At 48.7% G+C, this 17,681-nt stretch overlaps 2 protein-coding genes across 2 annotated transcripts in view; both read right to left on the bottom strand.

The window, feature by feature from the left end:
- Window positions 1–987: 987 nt before the first annotated feature.
- LPCAT2 (lysophosphatidylcholine acyltransferase 2) overlaps window positions 988–17,681 on the bottom strand; it is a 71,191-nt gene continuing 54,497 nt past the window's right edge. The window contains exons 12-14 of the mRNA XM_060253779.1: window positions 6,740–6,838; window positions 2,737–2,878; window positions 988–1,279 (exon numbers count right to left, since the gene is read on the bottom strand). Coding sequence (XP_060109762.1) covers window positions 1,056–1,279; window positions 2,737–2,878; window positions 6,740–6,838 — 465 coding nt within the window. The 3' untranslated portion in view covers window positions 988–1,055. The remainder of the gene's footprint in view (window positions 1,280–2,736; window positions 2,879–6,739; window positions 6,839–17,681) is intronic.
- CAPNS2 (calpain small subunit 2) lies at window positions 14,861–15,741 on the bottom strand. The gene has a single exon (XM_060254031.1). It carries the CDS (start codon window positions 15,739–15,741, stop codon window positions 14,920–14,922), a length of 822 nt encoding a protein of 273 aa, XP_060110014.1. The 3' UTR covers window positions 14,861–14,919.

Below are 17,681 nucleotides of genomic sequence, written 5' to 3'. Positions count from 1 at the left end.
ACTCTATTGCCTTGAAAAACCCTACAGGGTCACCATTAAGTCATTTGCGACTCGAACTTTCCATCACCGAAATCATAAAACTTTCAGAAAGGATGGGTTCTTCCAAAAGGCATACCAAGAGCTTGAAAACAAGAGTCCAGGAATGTTGCTTCGTAAGTTGAGTGATGCAGAAGATCAAATAGTGGTCATTTTCAGGGTTGGTCCAAACATTGGACGGTGTATTGAGTGTTCTGTTTAGTTGATTACATACACAAATGACTGGTTGCCAAGACTACTGCCTATTTTGGGATGGGAAAGACACAGTTCCCTAGCAGGCACGCTTTCCTACTCACTTCCAGTCAGAGCTAGAAAGGATGGGATGTCCCGGTTAGCTTCTCCTAGACAACTGCAGTGTCCTTCCTTCACTCTTCTCCAAGAAGCCATACAATGGCCAGTCAAGTAGCAAACAAGATGGCTGCTCAGCCAACTACTTCCCAATGAACGAAACGGAACTAAAGAAAGGCACAGGCCCAGAGTGGGAAACAGGAAGTGTTTGTGGGGGGGAGATGGGGTGAAAAATGAGTAACAAGGTGAGAAATGGACGCCTCTGATTTTGTCTCCCCACACTGACGTTCCAAAAAAGGTAACGTCCAGATTTTTCCGAACCCGAAGATGTTTGAGCTCGGTTCTTCAAACAGGTTTTGACCCCAGTTGTGAAAATTCTGTTTGCTCGTCCAGAAATGTGAAACTGTGCATAAACTTCTGCCTTGAAGCAAGTTTTTTTTTTTTTAAAGTGCTTATGGAAGAAAGCAGACGACGTGCCACATTTCACTTTGACGCAGGCATTCTGGTCCCGAGAGGAGCACAATTCTTACCGCACACGGCCTCTGTGGCGAAAAGTAATAATTTATTAATTTTAAAAAAGCAATTTTTAAAAAGCAACATAAAATTATTTAAAAAGCAGTTAATTCCCCCTCCTTTGCTTTCTGAGACCGACTGGTGGAGCATTTGGTTGTTTTAAAGAACAAAATCCTTGAGAAGATTACATTTTTTTTGGCGGGGAAAGTCGCTGCGGTTCAGTCATCTTTTTTGTCTGAGGCACCCGAATTGTCATCTTCACTGCTCTGAGGATAGATTTTATTCTTTGGGCCGGAGTTCTTTTTGGAGACTGGAGTTTTTGGAGGGGGGCTGTAATCATCAACTTCTGACTGCAGATGTACTTGGCATCGTTGTAGCTCAAGGTAGGTGGTAAACAGCTTGGCGTATTCGGGGTGCTTTAGGGCAAATTCTTTGAACTCTTCTGAAAATTAAAAAAAATAACAATAACCAAAGTTATTTTTTGTTTAAACGTTTGTGCAAAGTGCATGCCACAAACCAACAGAACAAATTACAAGTTAGGTCAGCTTTGGTTTCAGGGAACTGAGTTGGAAGGGGCCACAGAGGCCATCTAGTCCAGCCTCCTGCTCAATGCAGGATCAGACTAGACCCTAGAGCAGGGGTCCTCAAACTACGGCCCGCGGGCCAGATGCGGCCCGCTGAGGACGTTTATGCGGCCCGCCTGGTTATGGCAAAATCAGACCGGAAGTGACGTTCGACCTAAACTCGCGTTAGCAACGCACACTTCCGGCACTGGGCTGAGGTGGCGGAGACAGAGTGTGAGGTGATACCGAGGTGAGGTGAGTTCCCAGGCCGGGGTGTGTGGTGTGGGGAAGGGAGAGAGATGCAGAAGACGGAGAACTGATGGCCCGCGGCCTTGTACAGTAACGGCAGTCCGGCCCTCCAACAGTCTGAGGGACAGTGAACTGGCCCCCTATTTAAAAAGTTTGAGGACCCCTGCCCTAGAGCATCCCTAACAAGTGTTTGTCCAGCTGCTGCTTAAAGTCTGCCAGGGAAGGAGAGCTCCCCACTTCCCTAGGTAGCTGATTCCACTGTTGAACATCTCTTACTGTCAAAAGGATTTTCCTGATATCCAGCTGGTACCTTCCTGCCCTTAATTTAAACCCATTATTGTGAGTCCTTTCTTCTGCTACCAACAGGAACAGCTCCCTGCTCTCCTTTAAGTGACAGCCCTGCCAGATACTTAAAGAGAGCAATCACGGGCACCCCCCGGGCTTTTTTGGTCGAAAAAGCCCAGCAGGAACTCATTCGCATCATAGGTCACACCCCCTGATGTCACCATTGTTTCACATAGGACATTTTGCATAAAAAGCCCAGCGGGAACTCATTTGCATATTAGGCCACACCCCCTGACACCAAGCCAGCTGGATCTGCATTCCTGCTCAAAAAAAAAAAGCCCTGCGTACCCCAAAGAACTCTGGGGGAACCAACCTTACTCATATTTAACCTTCCCCTTTCCCAAGATGCTCAGGGGAAGCATACATATTCTTCCCTCCTCTGTTTTTATCTTCACAATAACTTTGTAAAGCAAGTTAAACCGAAAGCAACTAGCTCAAAGCTCACGGCTGATGAGCTGCATTTAAACCAATCCTGGTCTACAATCCAGCACTTTGAAATGCCACCGTCGGGGCTTTTTTTTGGCAGCAGGAACTCCTTTGCGTATTAGGCCACGCCCCCTGATGCAGCCAATCCTCCAAGAGCTTACAGTAGGCCCTGGAAGCTCTTGGAGGATTGGCTACATCGGGGAGCGTGGCCTAATACGCAAATGAGTTCCTGCTCCAAAAAAGAAAAAGCCTGGGCCGCCGCTGTCCTCACGCTCTTCTGCAGGGAGCCATGACAGCTGGACAAAGCTGCACTTGCCGTAAGAGAGCTTGTTGGTCTTGTCAGCATCTATTTCCTCAAAGAGTTTAGAGACATCAAGGTCGGGAAGTCCGAGGGATGACCGGACGACAGCGGCAAATTCGTTTTCTGTTATGACACCGTCATCGTCAAGATCAAAGAGCTGGAAGAAAGAATGAGATTGAATAAATCGGTGGTGCAGGTAGGGTCGCCAGGTTCCCCTTGGCCATGGGTGGGGGATGGGGAGGTGTAGGGGGGCCAGCTCCACGCGGGGAAACTCCTGGAGCTTTGGGGATGGAGCCTGGGGAGGACAGGGACCTCAATGGGGTACTTTCTGCTTTCTCCAGGGGAGCTGATCTCTGTAGTCCGGAGATGAGCTGGAATTCTGGGTGATTCCCAGATCCCACCCGGTGGTTGACATCTTTAGATGTAGGCCAGGCGAGAGAGTAAATGGACCAAGGCAGGCAAATCCCAGTTTGAATACTCTCAATAACTACCCCATACCGGCTCATATGCGACCCTGGCATATTTACAACCCTGACAAAAGTGTGGGTTTTTTCTCCAATCAGTCTTGGACCGATTCCCCACTAGCCTTCTGCCACTCTCACTCTCCTCTCCTCCGTGGGGCTTTGGTAGGATTCCAAGCTATCTGCCCCAGGGCTGCAACTAGAAGGAGAAGAAGAATTGCAGATTTATACCCTGACCCAGATGACTTAGGTTAGCCTTGGGTCAGACATAGCTCTGGCAGAGGTTGTCCTTGAAAGGGCAGCTGCTGTGAGAGCCCTCTGCAGCCCCACCCACCTCACAGGGTGTCTGTTGTGGGGGAGGAAGGGAATGGAGATTGTGAGCCGCTCTGAGACTCTTCGGAGTGGAGGGCGGGATATAAATCCAATATCTTCATCTACCTCACAGGGTGTCTGTTGTGGGGGAGGAAGGGAAAGGAGATTGTGAGCCGCTCTGAGACTCTTCGGAGTGGAGGGCGGGATATAAATCCAATATCTTCATCTACCTCACAGGGTGTCTGTTGTGGGGGAGGAAGGGAAAGGAGATTGTGAGCCGCTCTGAGACTCTTCGGAGTGGAGGGCGGGATATAAATCCAATATCTTCATCTACCTCACAGGGTGTCTGTTGTGGGGGAGGAAGGGAAAGGAGATTGTGAGCCGCTCTGAGACTCTTCGGAGTGGAGGGCGGGATATAAATCCAATATCTTCATCTACCTCACAGGGTGTCTGTTGTGGGGGAGGAAGGGAAAGGAGATTGTGAGCCACTCTGAGACTCTTCGGGGTGGAGGGCGGGATATAAATCCAATATCTTCATCTACCTCACAGGGTGTCTGTTGTGGGGGAGGAAGGGAAAGGAGATTGCGAGCCGCTCTGAGACTCTTCGGAGTGGAGGGCGGGATATAAATCCAATATCTTCATCTACCTCACAGGGTGTCTGTTGTGGGGGAGGAAGGGAAAGGAGATTGCGAGCCACTCTGAGACTCTTCGGAGTGGAGGGCGGGATATAAATCCAATATCTTCATCTACCTCACAGGGTGTCTGTTGTGGGGGAGGAAGGGAAAGGAGATTGTGAGCCGCTCTGAGACTCTTCGGAGTGGAGGGCGGGCTATAAATCCAATATCTTCATCTACCTCACAGGGTGTCTGTTGTGGGGGAGGAAGGGAAAGGAGATTGTGAGCCACTCTGAGACTCTTTGGAGTGGAGGGCGGGATATAAATCCAATATCTTCTTCTACCTCACAGGGTGTCTGTTGTGGGGGAGGAAGGGAAAGGAGATTGTGAGCCACTCTGAGACTCTTCGGGGTGGAGGGCGGGATATAAATCCAATATCTTCATCTACCTCACAGGGTGTCTGTTGTGGGGGAGGAAGGGAAAGGAGATTGCGAGCCGCTCTGAGACTCTTCGGAGTGGAGGGCGGGATATAAATCCAATATCTTCATCTACCTCACAGGGTGTCTGTTGTGGGGGAGGAAGGGAAAGGAGATTGCGAGCCACTCTGAGACTCTTCGGAGTGGAGGGCGGGATATAAATCCAATATCTTCATCTACCTCACAGGGTGTCTGTTGTGGGGGAGGAAGGGAAAGGAGATTGTGAGCCGCTCTGAGACTCTTCGGAGTGGAGGGCGGGCTATAAATCCAATATCTTCATCTACCTCACAGGGTGTCTGTTGTGGGGGAGGAAGGGAAAGGAGATTGTGAGCCACTCTGAGACTCTTTGGAGTGGAGGGCGGGATATAAATCCAATATCTTCTTCTTCATCATCTTCTTCTAGCCCATCTTGTCAGATCTCAGAAGCTAAGCGGGGTGAGCCCTGGTTAGTACTTAGATGGGAGACCACCAAGTCAGTCCAGTTGTGCTGTTACCCACAAACAATACCTCCCTCTAAGCTGTGGAGTCTTGTGAGCAAAAATTCTACTTCAGGAAGAAGAACTGGAAAAGAATTGCAGATTTATACCCCGCCCTTCTCTCTGAATCAGAGTCTCAGAGTGGCTCACAATCTCCTTTATCTTCCTCCCCCACAACAGACACCCTGTGAGGTAGATGAAGATACTGGATTTATATCCCGCCCTCCACTCCGAAGAGTCTCAGAGCGGCTCACAATCTCCTTTACCATCCTCCCCCACAACAGACACCCTGTGAGGTAGATGAAGATACTGGATTTATATCCCGCCCTCCACTCCGAAGAGTCTCAGAGCGGCTCACAAACTCCTTTACCTCTCCCCCCCACAACAGATACCCTGTGAGGTAGGTGGGGCTGAGAGGGCTCTCCCAGCAGCTGCCCTTTCAAGGACAACCTCTGCGATAGCTATGGCTGACCCAAGGCCATTCCAGCAGCTGCGAGTGGAGGAGTGGGGGATCCAACCCGGTTCTCCCAGATAAGAGTTCGCACACTTCACCACTACACCAAACCGGCTCCAGCTCTTTCGCATGGCAAACAAGATCCTCTAAAAACCAGTTTCTGTTTGCTGCATGAAAAAGGTGAAGCGAGTTGCAGCCTGGGGGCAGATAGTGTGAAATCGGACGGAAGCTCCGCAGAGAATAGGAGTGTGAGCGCGGCATAAGGCTAGTGGGGAATCGGCCTTGGAATGCACAAACCTATTTGACATTCCAAAAAATCTCACTGCTTTTCATTAAATCCATCTGTGCAACTTAACATTTTTTTGAACAATTATCTTTATAATTTATATGCATTGCAAAAAAACAAAGTTCTAAAATTAAATCCTGCCCCCCGCCAAAAAAACAAGAAGACTGACACCCAGCGAAGTCAGAGAATCATATTATGTTGGATGTTACTGAAGAAACAGGGAGAGGATATGGCAGTGTGGGCTGCTACGTGTGACCCTGTCTTGCCCCAAGTCAATTCCTTGGTGCATCTAGCTCAGTACTGTCTGCTTTGACTGGCAGACAGCCAGTTTGGTGTAGTGGTTAAAGTGTGAGAACTTTTATCTGGGAGAGCCCAGTTTGATTCCCCACTCCTCCACTTGCACCTGCTGTGGCGACCCTTAAGTCAGTCACAAGTTCTCACAGAGCAGTTCCTCTCAAGAGCAGTTTCTGTCAGAGCTCTCTCAGCCCCACCTACATCACAGGGTGTCTGTTGCGAGGAGGGGAGGGAAAGGAGATTGTAAGCTGGCAGAGAGTCAGTTTGGTGTAGTGGTTAAGTGTTCAGACTTTTATCTGGTAGAACCAAGTTTGATTCCCCACTCCTCCACCTGTACCTGCTGGAATGGCCTTGGGTCAGCCGTAGCTATCGCAGGAAGTTGTCCTTGAAAGGGCAGCTGCTATGAAAGCCCTCTCAGCCCCACCCACCTCACAGGGTGTCTGTTGTGGGGGGAGAAGATATAGGAGATTGTAAGCTGCTCTGAGTCTCTGATTCAGAGAGAAGGGTGGGGTATAAATCTGCATTCTTCTTCTTCTCCTCCTCCTCCTCCTTCTCTTCTTCTTCTTCTCCTTCTCCTCCTCCTCCTTCTTCTTCATTAGAGAAGATAATGACTTTAGCCCTGCTATGGACAGGCAATATACTTACCTTAAACGCCATCTGAATGGTTTCTTCTGTGTTGGCAGGATTGCATAAAACGGACAAACCGATCACATATTCCCTGAAGTCTATGGTACCATCTCCATTCTGAAAGGAAGAAAAAGGCAGTCGTGGTTAACTCAGGAGAAAGATAGTGGTCTTCTAGGCAGGGGTGGAATTCTAGCAGGAGCTCTTTTTACATATTAGGCCACGACCCCTGGTGTAGCCAATCCTTCAAGAGCTTACAAGACTCTTTTTTGTAAGCTCCTGGAGGATTGGCTACATCAGGGGTGTGTGGCCTAATATGCAAAGGAGCTCCTGCTAGAATTACACCCCTACTTCTAGGCAATAGTTCACTTTTCTAAATGCAAGAGGAAGCCCCCCTCTTAAGGGGAGCATTCAATAAGGGCTCTCCTACCCCTATCCCAAATGGCACAGTCCAGGGAAAAAAATGCACCATGTCATTTCTTATTCTGTTCTTGTTTCTTTGCCCCACTCATTTATTTATAAGAGGGGGAAAGCCAGGTGGTGACATTTGAGCATTTTTCCCCACATCCTAGAGAAGGCCTCAGAAGTATTTAGCTTCTCTGATGACTGAGGGGTGACATGACTGAGGTTTACAAAATTACGCATGGGACAGAGAAGGTGGAAAAAGAAGTACTCTTCTTCCTTTCTCACAATCAGTGTTCCCTCTAAGCTGAGTTAGTGCGAGCTGGCTCACAGTTTTTTAGCCTCCATCTCACACATCTTTGTCTTCGCTCAAGAAAAACGGCCCCTGAGCAAACTAATTTATGCAGAGGCTCACAAGTTTTTAATGCCAGCAGCTCACAAAGTTGCATTTTTGCTCACAAGACGCCACAGCTTAGAGGGAGTATTGCTCCCAATACAAGAACTCGTGGGCACTCAATGAAATTAATCAGCAGTAGGTTTAAAACTGACACAAGGAGGTGCTTCTTCAACCAAAGAGTCATTAACACACGGGAACACTGACACAGTTACAAGTATAGACAGCTTTATGAGGGGATCGGATAGATGTACAAAGCAGTGGTCCATCAGGGCCATTAGCTGCAAGGTGTAGAGCGCCAAGGCACAGAGTGGTAAGCTACAGTACTGCAGTCTAGATGATACTGTTTCAGTTAGCAGAAAGGCTGACCACCACCACCGAGACACTAGATCCAATGGATTTTTAAGATCATTAAATGCCATCTTAAATCTGTATCAATACTAGCACCAAATTATTTTTAAACTGTTTAATACTTTTAATGTAAATGTTTTTATTGTAAGCTATGTATTGTGATCCACCCTGAGCCTGCTTCGTGGACCTGGAGGGTGGGATATAAATCCAATAAAACAAACAAACAAACTCAGTGCTTGCACAAGGGACTACTTTTACCTTTATAGATGGAACATTATGTCTGCAGCAATAATGCTCTGTATTCTTGGTACTTGAGAGGCACAGTGGGTGGGATTCTGGAGTTCTGGCCCTGCTGGTGGACCTCCTGATGGCACCTGAGCTGGTGGACCTCCTGATGGCACCTGAGCGTTGGACTGGATGGGTCATTGGCCTGATCCAACATGGCTTCTCTTATGTTCTTATGTCTGGGGCAGTGATGCTCTGTATTCTTGGTGTTTGATGGGCACAGTGGGTGGGCTTCTGGAGTTCTGGCCCTGCTGGTGGACCTCCTGATGGCACCTTTTTTTTTTTTGGCCACTGTGTGACACAGAGTGTTGGACTGGATGGGCCACTGACTTGATCCAACATGGCTTCTCTTATGTTCTCTGGAGGCTAGATCTAAAGATCTGGGCCACAGTATCTGATGAAAGGAAGCTCTGACTCTTGAAAGTGTATGCTTCAAGAATCGTGTTGGTCCTCTAAGGTAGCACTGGACTTAAATCCAACAGTCCTCCAAAGAGTGACATCATTTTAATAAAGGTGTTTCCAAATGCTCAACGTTCCTCCTTCACGGGAACACAACAAAGTGAAGATTCCACCATTGTGGCTTTGTCAGTTCTGAGTCCTGCACCATTTATGGAGAAGGGAAACGAGAATGTTCAGGGATGCTGGAATGCCTGTGGTCTGGCCGATATCCTATTCGACGCACGTGGAGAGGGAGCCCAATTTTTGACAGTCTGTTTGTCAACTCGCTTATCACGTCCCCTTCTTAACTGTGCTGTTCATGCACGCACAGTCTCATACAGCCCGGATTCTATTCCACCCATTCCTGCTGCACTGCTGCTCCACTTGGCAAAGTGTTGTTCCAACAGACAGTGTCATGATCCTGGGCCTAGTGAGGCCTATAGGCTCCAGAGAAGCCTGCCTAGGAGTTACTAGGGAAAGCCTACATCTCCCAGGCTCCCCTCTGTCCCTCTGATTGGATGGCAAGCTTTTGGAGGCAAACTGGCCCAGACAGCATAAAAGGGTCAAACACAGACAGGGTGTGTTCTCTCTGGGAAAGGCTGCAGGAAAGAAGGCTGCAGGAGAGATCCCTTACCCAAGGTGGTGAGTTTGGCATTAGAGCAGGGAATGTCTAGTTAGTTGTGTCAGGGCTTCTGTTTATTTGCACCCATCTTTACTATATATATATTTCACTGTTTTCACCCACTTATTATTTGAGCACTGTAAATTTTGGTTATAGTACTTGGGTCCTCACATCTCCTTGGTCACAGTTAAGAGGTATTTACTAATAAGGAAGATGCAGGGGTGGTCGGGTGCTCTGGGCCCTCCCATGTAGACCCTGACCAGAGTGGTGGCAGCCAGCAGAAGGCCCTCCTAGGCCCCTGCTGTGTGACAGACAGTTAAATCAGTCGCAACTCACATAAATCAGTCATAGATGTTGCAAAACAAAACAAACCTTCTGCTATTTCTACTACCAGTCCGTGTTCGGCTGCCATTAGTACCACTACTTTAAACTACTACTTTACACAGAGTGATTGAAATTTGCTGCCGGAGGATGTAGTGATGGCCTCAGGAATAATAAAGAAGAGGACTAGCTAGATTCATGGAGGAGAAGTCTACCAGTGGCTACTAGCCATGGGGACTGTAGGGAACCTCCTCTTCAGAGGCACTGATCCTCTGAATCCCAGAGCCAGGAGGCAACATCAGGGGAAGACTTTGTGAGATAGGATGCTGGACTAGACGAACTATTGGTCTGATCTGGTAGGGCTCGTCTTATGTTTCAATCTCTGTCTGTGTAAAGCAGCATTTCCTTTTGTTCATCCTGAACCTACTGCCCATCAGCTTCATTGGATGCCTTCGAGCTCTAGATTTTTGGGAAAGGGAGATAAACTCTGTCTAAATCAGGGGTGTCAAACATACAGTCCGGAAGCCAAATCAGGCCCCTGGAGGGCTCCTAGCAGCCCCCCAAGCAACTGGCTATCATCTGCTATCTTCTCCCTCTCTCTTGCTTTCCTTCTGCATAACAGCTTGCTTTGCAAGGCTTGCTGAATTGCACAGGAGCTACAGAGCGAAACCTCTATTTTCTCCCTTGGCTGAGGCTCCTTCCTTGGGGACGAAAGGGGGCAGCAGAGCTTGTTTTTCCAGGCTCTCTCAATCACACAGCAGAAATACTGAGCCAAACCTCTCTTCCTTCTATTGGCTGAGGCTCCCTCCCAAGTCCCCTGGGGAAGGAAGGAAAGAGCTACAATTTCCTTTGCCCAGTTCCCTGGATCCCATGGGAGAAATACAAAGAAAGCATTTTTAAGACTGAGTGCTGACATAAAAATTGTGTTTGTCTGTATGCTTTGTCTTCCAACCAAGACGGAGGTTCTCTATCTAAGTCGCAGTGGCCTGGGAAGGGTGATTCCTCTACCAGCCTTCGATGGAGCGCCATTGACGCCAGCGTCGAGGGTTAAGAGCTTGGGAGCGCTCCTGGAGTCCTCCTTAACCATGGAGGCCCAAGTAGCAGCTGCTGCCAGAGCTGCTTTTTTTTTTCTTTGGCGAACACAGCAGTTGGTCCCCTACCTTGAGCGCAGCGACTTAGCAATGGTGATCCACGCCTCGGTCACCTCAAGAATTGATTACTGTAACAGTCTCTACATGAGGCTGCCTTGACTCAGATTCGGAAGCTGCAGCTGGTACAGAATGCTGCAGCCAGGCTACTAAGGGGGCTTCCCCATCAGGAGCACATTCAGCCTGTGCTGAGAGCGCTGCGCTGGCTGCCTGTCGCGTACCGAATCCGTTTCAAGGGCCTGGTATTAACCTTCAAAGCCCTATATGGCCTACGACATACCTATCTGCGGGACCGCCTTGCCCCACATGTTCCCCAGAGAGCACTGAGATCAAGTTCTCAAAATCTTTTGGCTGTCCCTAGGCTAAAGGAGGCTAGGCTCAACTCCACCAGAGCAAGAGCCTTCTCGGTGGCGGCCCCCATTCTTTGGAACACCCTCCCAGCCCTGCAGGATTTGTCGCAGTTCCGCAGGGCCTGCAAGACTGAACTGTTTCAGATGGCATAGAACATCTAATGGGAGAGGGTTGCCACCACATCTGGATCTATAGCACTTTGATTACTAACTGCCCGGGATCTGTGCGCATGAGAAAGAAAATATACGATCTGCCTGAAGTAGCACCATTGTTATTTATCTGGTTGTTTCACTGTTTTATTGTTTTAATATTGTTTTGTTTACTGTCTATTTTATGCTGTTAGCTGCCTTGAGTCTGTATAGAATGGGCAGGATATATATATATATATATATATATATATATATATATATATAAATGAATAAGTGTATATATATATATATATATATATATATATATATATATATATATATATATATATATATATATATAAATGAATAAGTGAATGAATAAATGAATGAATGAATGAATAAAGTTTATATCTCTGCTACCTAATCTTAAATGGGTACACACAAGGCTTGGCCCAGCCCGGTCCGACATGGCTCGGCCCAACCCTACATGGCCTGGCCCAACAAGGTCTCATTTATGTCAGATCTGGCCCTCCTAATAAATGAGTTTGACACCCCTTGTCTCAGTTCTCTCCACCGGCCCCATGCATAATTTTATACACCTCTATCGTGTCTCCCCTTAGTCGCTTCCTTTCTGAACTGGAAAGTCCCAGACTCTTCAGCCTCTTCAGCCAGTTTGGTGTAGTGGTGAAGTGTGCAGACTCTTATCTGGGAGAACCGGGTTTGATTCCCCACTCCTCCACTTGCAGCTGCTGGAATAGCCATGGGTCAGCCATAGCCCTGGCAGAGGTTGTCCTTGAAAGGGCAGCTGCTGTGAGAGCCCTCTCCAGCCCCACCCACCTCACAGGGTGTCTGTTTTGGGGGAGGAAGGTAAAGGAGATTGTGAGCCACTCTGAGACTCTTCTGAGTGGAGGGCGGGCTATAAATCCAATATCTTCTTCTTCCTTCTAGGGAAGGTACTTCAAACCCCCACGTTTCACCAGGGAACAAGGATTTTTACGCTATTACAAACTGGCTGTAGTTATTCAAGCAGAGCCATTTTAATACCTACGAGAATAATAAAGCAGACAAAGGCGTTGCTCTGCTGGGTGGGGAGATGAGCCATGAAAATAGGTGCATTCCAACAAAACGAGGAATGGATTTGCTGCATGTGCTTTGCCAACACCACATGAATCATCCTTTGCACATTCCTTTCTATTCATGGACAAACAATGTCGTATAGGTCTAAAGAAGCAAATAGGAGAACCATCCGCAAAGCTACAGCCAGGAAAAATTCAGGCCTCATTTTGGGTGGAGCTCCAGCACCTCTAAATTTTATTGTACTCTTTCTCCCCCGCCCCCCAAAAAAGCTTGCTTCTGGGCTCCAGTTTGGTGTAGTGGCTAAGTGTGCTGACTCTTATCTGGGAGAACCGGGTATGATTCCGCACTCCTCCACTTGCAGCTGCTGGAATGGCCTTGGGTCAGCCAGAGCTCTCATAGTAGTTGTCCTTGAAAGGGTTGCTGCTGTAAAACGCTCTCTCAGCCCCACCCATCTCACAGAATGTCTGTTGTGGGGGAGGGGAAGGTAGAAGAGATTGCGACCGCTCCGAGATTCAGAGTATAGGGTGGGATATAAATCCAACATCTTCCTCTTCTTCCATTGTTCAAACCCTGTGAGAATTTGCTGAACTCTGAGATTTGACAAACTTTCTAATATTTTCCCCCACAAAAAAAATGGGAAAACGATCCAAATGTATAAAGTAGACAAATGGAAATCTTCATCATGTCACTGTGGCCACACAGGATTTAAAAAGTATGAGGGGAGTAAGGTTCTATTATGACCATTCTAATTCAAGAAGCCTTTAAAGATAGATGCTGAGCTGATATAATTTAGTAGAAGAAGAAGAAGATATTGGATTTATATCCCGCCCTCCACTCCGAAGAGTCTCAGAGTGGCTCACAATCTCCTTTACCTTCCTCCCCCACAACAGACACCCTGTGAGGTAGATGAAGATACTGGATTTATATCCCGCCCTCCACTCCGAAGAGTCTCAGAGCGGCTCACAATCTCCTTCACCTTCCTCCCCCACAACAGACACCCTGTGAGGTGGGTGGGGCTGGAGAGGGCTCTTACAGCAGCTGCCCTTTCAAGGACAACCTCTGCCAGAGCTACGGCTGACCCAAGGCCATTCCAGCAGATGCAAGTGGAGTAGTGGGGAGTCAAACCCGGTTCTCCCAGATAAGAGTCTGCACACTTAACCACTACACCAAACTGGCTCTCCTTTTGGCTCTCCTTTAGTACACCTTCTGGTGATGTCAGAGGTGTGTGGCATATGAGCTCTGGCACCTTTTTTTTCTACGAAATAACCTTTGAAAAAATGTAATCAATTTGTGAGTCACCGTTGGAGAGAAAAGTGGGATATAAGTGAAGATAAAACTAACAGGCTGAACCTGAAAAGGCTCTTTAGAAACTGAGCAGATCTGGGGGCGAGGGGAGGTTAAAAACAAATAACTAAAACATCAGAATGAGAAGACAGGACACCATATCAAGAAGAGAAGTTGCCTGCATACCGTGAGATTGCAGATTCTGTTCAACCCCACCCCCACAGTAGGGTGGAGTTGAACAATCTGGTCCATTGCCTCCAGTGTCTTAACCCTATCCAGCAAGGATTGTGATTTCCAGTCCCTGCTACGAAAGAACTCCACAAACCACCACAAATCTTGCAGTGATAATGATTCGTATTTATTCTCTTTTCACCGAGCCGCTTCTTGCTCAGCCAAACACATCTATTTATACTAGCGCCTGCGTAAGAGTCAAACTTATCCTTGAGCAAAATAATGCAAAATAACACAAACCGTTCTGAGGCTGAAAAAGATCTCCATACCCAGAGAGTATTGACGCAAAAATATACAACATTCGAAAGGCAAGACCTCCCCACCCAGTAAGCTGTCCAAGTAACTTTTTTATCAAGCTTTTTGGCAATTCGGACACACGCTTGCTCCAACACGTAGCACCAAGCACAGAAATATGTACCAGCGTATCGAACGATAAAGTTAGATCCAGGTGGGCCGCTGTGTTGGTCTGAAGCAAAGGCGGCCAAACTTGCTTAAGAGTCACACAGATATCAGATGTTTGAGAGCCACAAGACACAATCATCAGATGTTTGAGAGTCACGAGGGAGGGAGGGAGGAAAATAGATGGGGAGGGAGGAGGGAGGGAGAGGTGGAAAGAAAGCAATTTCAAATGCATTCTTCAAGCTGGCCAACAGGACTGTAAAGACTTCAGGAGCCACACAATATATGTGAAAGATCCACATGTGGCTCCTGAGCCACAGTTTGGCCACCCCCGGTCTGATGCAATATAACAAAGCAGGAGTCTAGTAGCATCTTTAAGACCCACTAAATTTTATTCAGAATGTAAGCTTTCGTGTGCACGCACACTTCATCAGACTCTTTCGTCTGATGAAGTCTGCGCGCACACGAAAGCTTCCGTTCTGAATAAAACTTCGTTGGTCTTAAAGGTGTCCCTGGACTCCTACTTTGTTCAAATGATAAAAGTTTTTTCCCTCCAAACTACACACCGGCGAGCTCTACCATCGCAAAGTCATCTTCTAACAAAATGATCTGAGATGCGTAACCGTTGCGGCCTGCAGGTTCGAGTCCGGGAGCGCCTCATTAGTTGGACTCAAATCTTGCACTTCCCACAAAAGATTTAGCCCAAAGGAGCTGCCTGCAGTCCAAAGCTGCCCGAACATCGCGAATTCCGCATCGCCGGCCGTGCAGCTTCAAGAATACATGGTCAGCTGCAGCCAGTCCTCCATGTTCATCCGGACCTTCCCATCTCCGCGACGGTCCAGGGCTTTGAAGGCCCGGAACATGCCGTCAAGGCGCACTAGGCAGCCGATGAAGCTGTTGAAATCCATGCTGCCGTCTTCTTCGTCGGCGTACCGGCGCATGATCAAGGCGTTCAGCTGCTCGTGCAAGCGGAACCCAGCGGCCTTGAAAGCGGCCACCAGCCGAGGCCTCTCGATAGCCCCCGTCGCGTCCGAGCGGAACTGCTTGTAGACGCCCTGCCATTTCTTGATGTTGTTCCACAGGTACTTGAACTGCTCGAAGCCCAGCTTGCCCGTCGTGTCGTTGTCCATGACGGCCACCATGCTCCGGCAGGTATCCAGGCTGAACCCCTCGCTCTTCAGGTCTTTGTGCCTGGCCACCACCTTGTTCAAGATGTTCTGCAGCTCCGTGGGGCAGACCTCCATGTCGTCGCCGGCCAGCTGAGCGAAGAGGCGGCGGAACTGGCGGACCTCCTCGCTCTCGCTGGCCTCCACGTTGGCAAAATGGCTCCGGGCCTCCGGAGGCGGCTCGGGGGTATACTGGGCCGCCGCCTCGCTGATGATGTTCACGAGGCCTCCGACGAACCCGGCGAGGTTCCCTCCTTTGTTGCCACCGGAGCCACCTGCCAAGAGGCCGCCCAGGCCTCTGACCAGGGCCCCTCCGGTACCGCCACCACCGCCACTGCTGCCGCCACCACGGCTACTGCTGCCGCCACCGCCACCACCTCCTCCTCCTCCGGTGGCAGCATTGAGCAAAGCCTCAGCGAGGAACATTTTGAAGGTGCCAAGAGACCGATGCAGCGAGCGGAAAGCTCTGCACCTTCCAAAGCCTCCGAGGGTGTCTGAGCTGAGCAGAGCAAAGCAGGGTGTGGGTTACCACCGCCAGGTGTCTGGCAGTGCAATTAAAATTCACCTGCCCGTACATGTCTTGCACACCCAGACTCCACGGCAGGGGAAAGGCCAGCGGTGAGAGAGAGAAATTCCTTCTTATCGTTGCGTATCTGCAGTTGGAACGTTTCTTCGGCTGCCTCGTTCGGTTGACTTTTGCTAGAAGCAGAAAGTGCCGTCACGTTGCCACCAAACTGCGGCAACCTCTTGGGGGTTTCCCAAGGCGAGAGATGTTTAGTTTGCCATCGCCTGCTTCTGAGTAGCAACCCTGAGCTTCCTTGGTGGTCTCTCGTCCAAAGGCTAAGCGAAGGTGATCCTGTTTGGTGTCTGAGATCTGACGAGACGGGGTGAGCCTGGGCAATCCAAGTCAGGAGACAGACACACAGAGGTGTCTTGTGGGCAGTGTTCCCTCTAGGCTGAATTAGTGTGAGCTAGCTCACAGTTCTTTAGCCTCCGGCTCACATCTTTTTGTCTTTGCTCAGGAAAAATGGCTCCAGAGCAAACTAGTTGGTGCAGTCACTCACAATTTTAATGCCAGTAGCTTACAACTTTAAAGCCAGTAGGTCCTGAGAACCAGTCTGGTGTAGCGGTTAAGTGTCCGGACTCTTATCTGGGAGAACCGGGTTTAATTCCCCATTCCTCCGCTTGCAGCTTCTGGAATGGCCTTGGGTCAACCCTAGCTCTGGCAGAGGTTGTCCTTGAAAGGGCAGCTGCCGTTAGAGCCCTCTCAGCCCCACCTACCACACAGGGTGTCTGTTGTGGGGGGGTGAAGATATAGGAGATTGTAAGCCGCTCTGAGACTCTGATTCAGAGGGAAGGGCGGGGTATAAATCTGCAATTCTTTTTCAGTTCTTCTTCCTGAAGTAGAATTTTTGCTCACAAGACTCCACAGCTTAGAGGGAAGAATTGCCTGTGGGTAACAGCAACCCTTGACTTCCTTGGTGGTCTCCCATCTAAGTACTAACCAGGGCTCACGCCGCTTAGCTTCTGAGATCTGACAAGATGGGGCTAGCCTAAGTCATCTTGGTCAGGGTATGTTGCACTACAGCCTTTTATTTGGGGCTCTTCAGCGTTTGAAGCGTTCTATTCATAAAGCGGAAAGGAAATGATACAAGGGCATTCTCAAGTTACTGGTGGGTACATCCAAGTTGGAAAAGACCATTTCAGCTGTTCAGTTCTCTCTTGGGGTTCCTTCTCTGTTTTTAAACTGTGTTCACCTTAATCTCCATTAGTTTTATCTGTCATTTCTTAGGAAACGAATTAAGTGCATCACAGGTTCTTTGTAATCCATTCATTCACCACATCACCCTTTTGTTGTTGTTCAGTCGCACAGTCGAGCCCGACTCTTTGCGACCCCCATGGACAAAGTCCTGCCAGGCCCTCCTGTCTTCCATCATCCTCCGAAGTCAACTCAAATTCATGTTAGTTACATCAGGAACGCTGTCCAGCCATCTCATCTTTTGCCGTCCCCTTCTTCTTTTGCCTTCTGTCTTTCCCAGCATCAGGGTCTTCTCCAGGGAGTGCTCCCTTCTCATTTGGTGGCCAAAGTCTTTGAGCTCCAGCTTCAGCATCTGACCTTCCAGGGAACAGTCTGGGTTGATTTCCCTTAGGACCGACTGACTGGATCTTCCTGCATTCCAAGGGACTCCACATAATCCTACAAATATGTAAATAGTGGTGGAAAGTGGCATCCAGTCTCATCCAGTTTATATTGAACTTATAGGGATTTCAAGGGAAGAGGCCAACAGGGGTGGTTTGCCACAGCCTGCCTCTGAACTGCAACCCTGGACTTCCATCCAAAGATTAACCAAGGCCAACCCAGCTTA

Source organism: Heteronotia binoei, chromosome 14 (genome assembly GCF_032191835.1).
Source record: "Heteronotia binoei isolate CCM8104 ecotype False Entrance Well chromosome 14, APGP_CSIRO_Hbin_v1, whole genome shotgun sequence".
NCBI lineage: Eukaryota > Metazoa > Chordata > Lepidosauria > Squamata > Gekkonidae > Heteronotia > Heteronotia binoei.
Note: the sequence above shows the minus strand (reverse complement) of the source record. Positions and strands in the feature narration are given on the sequence as shown.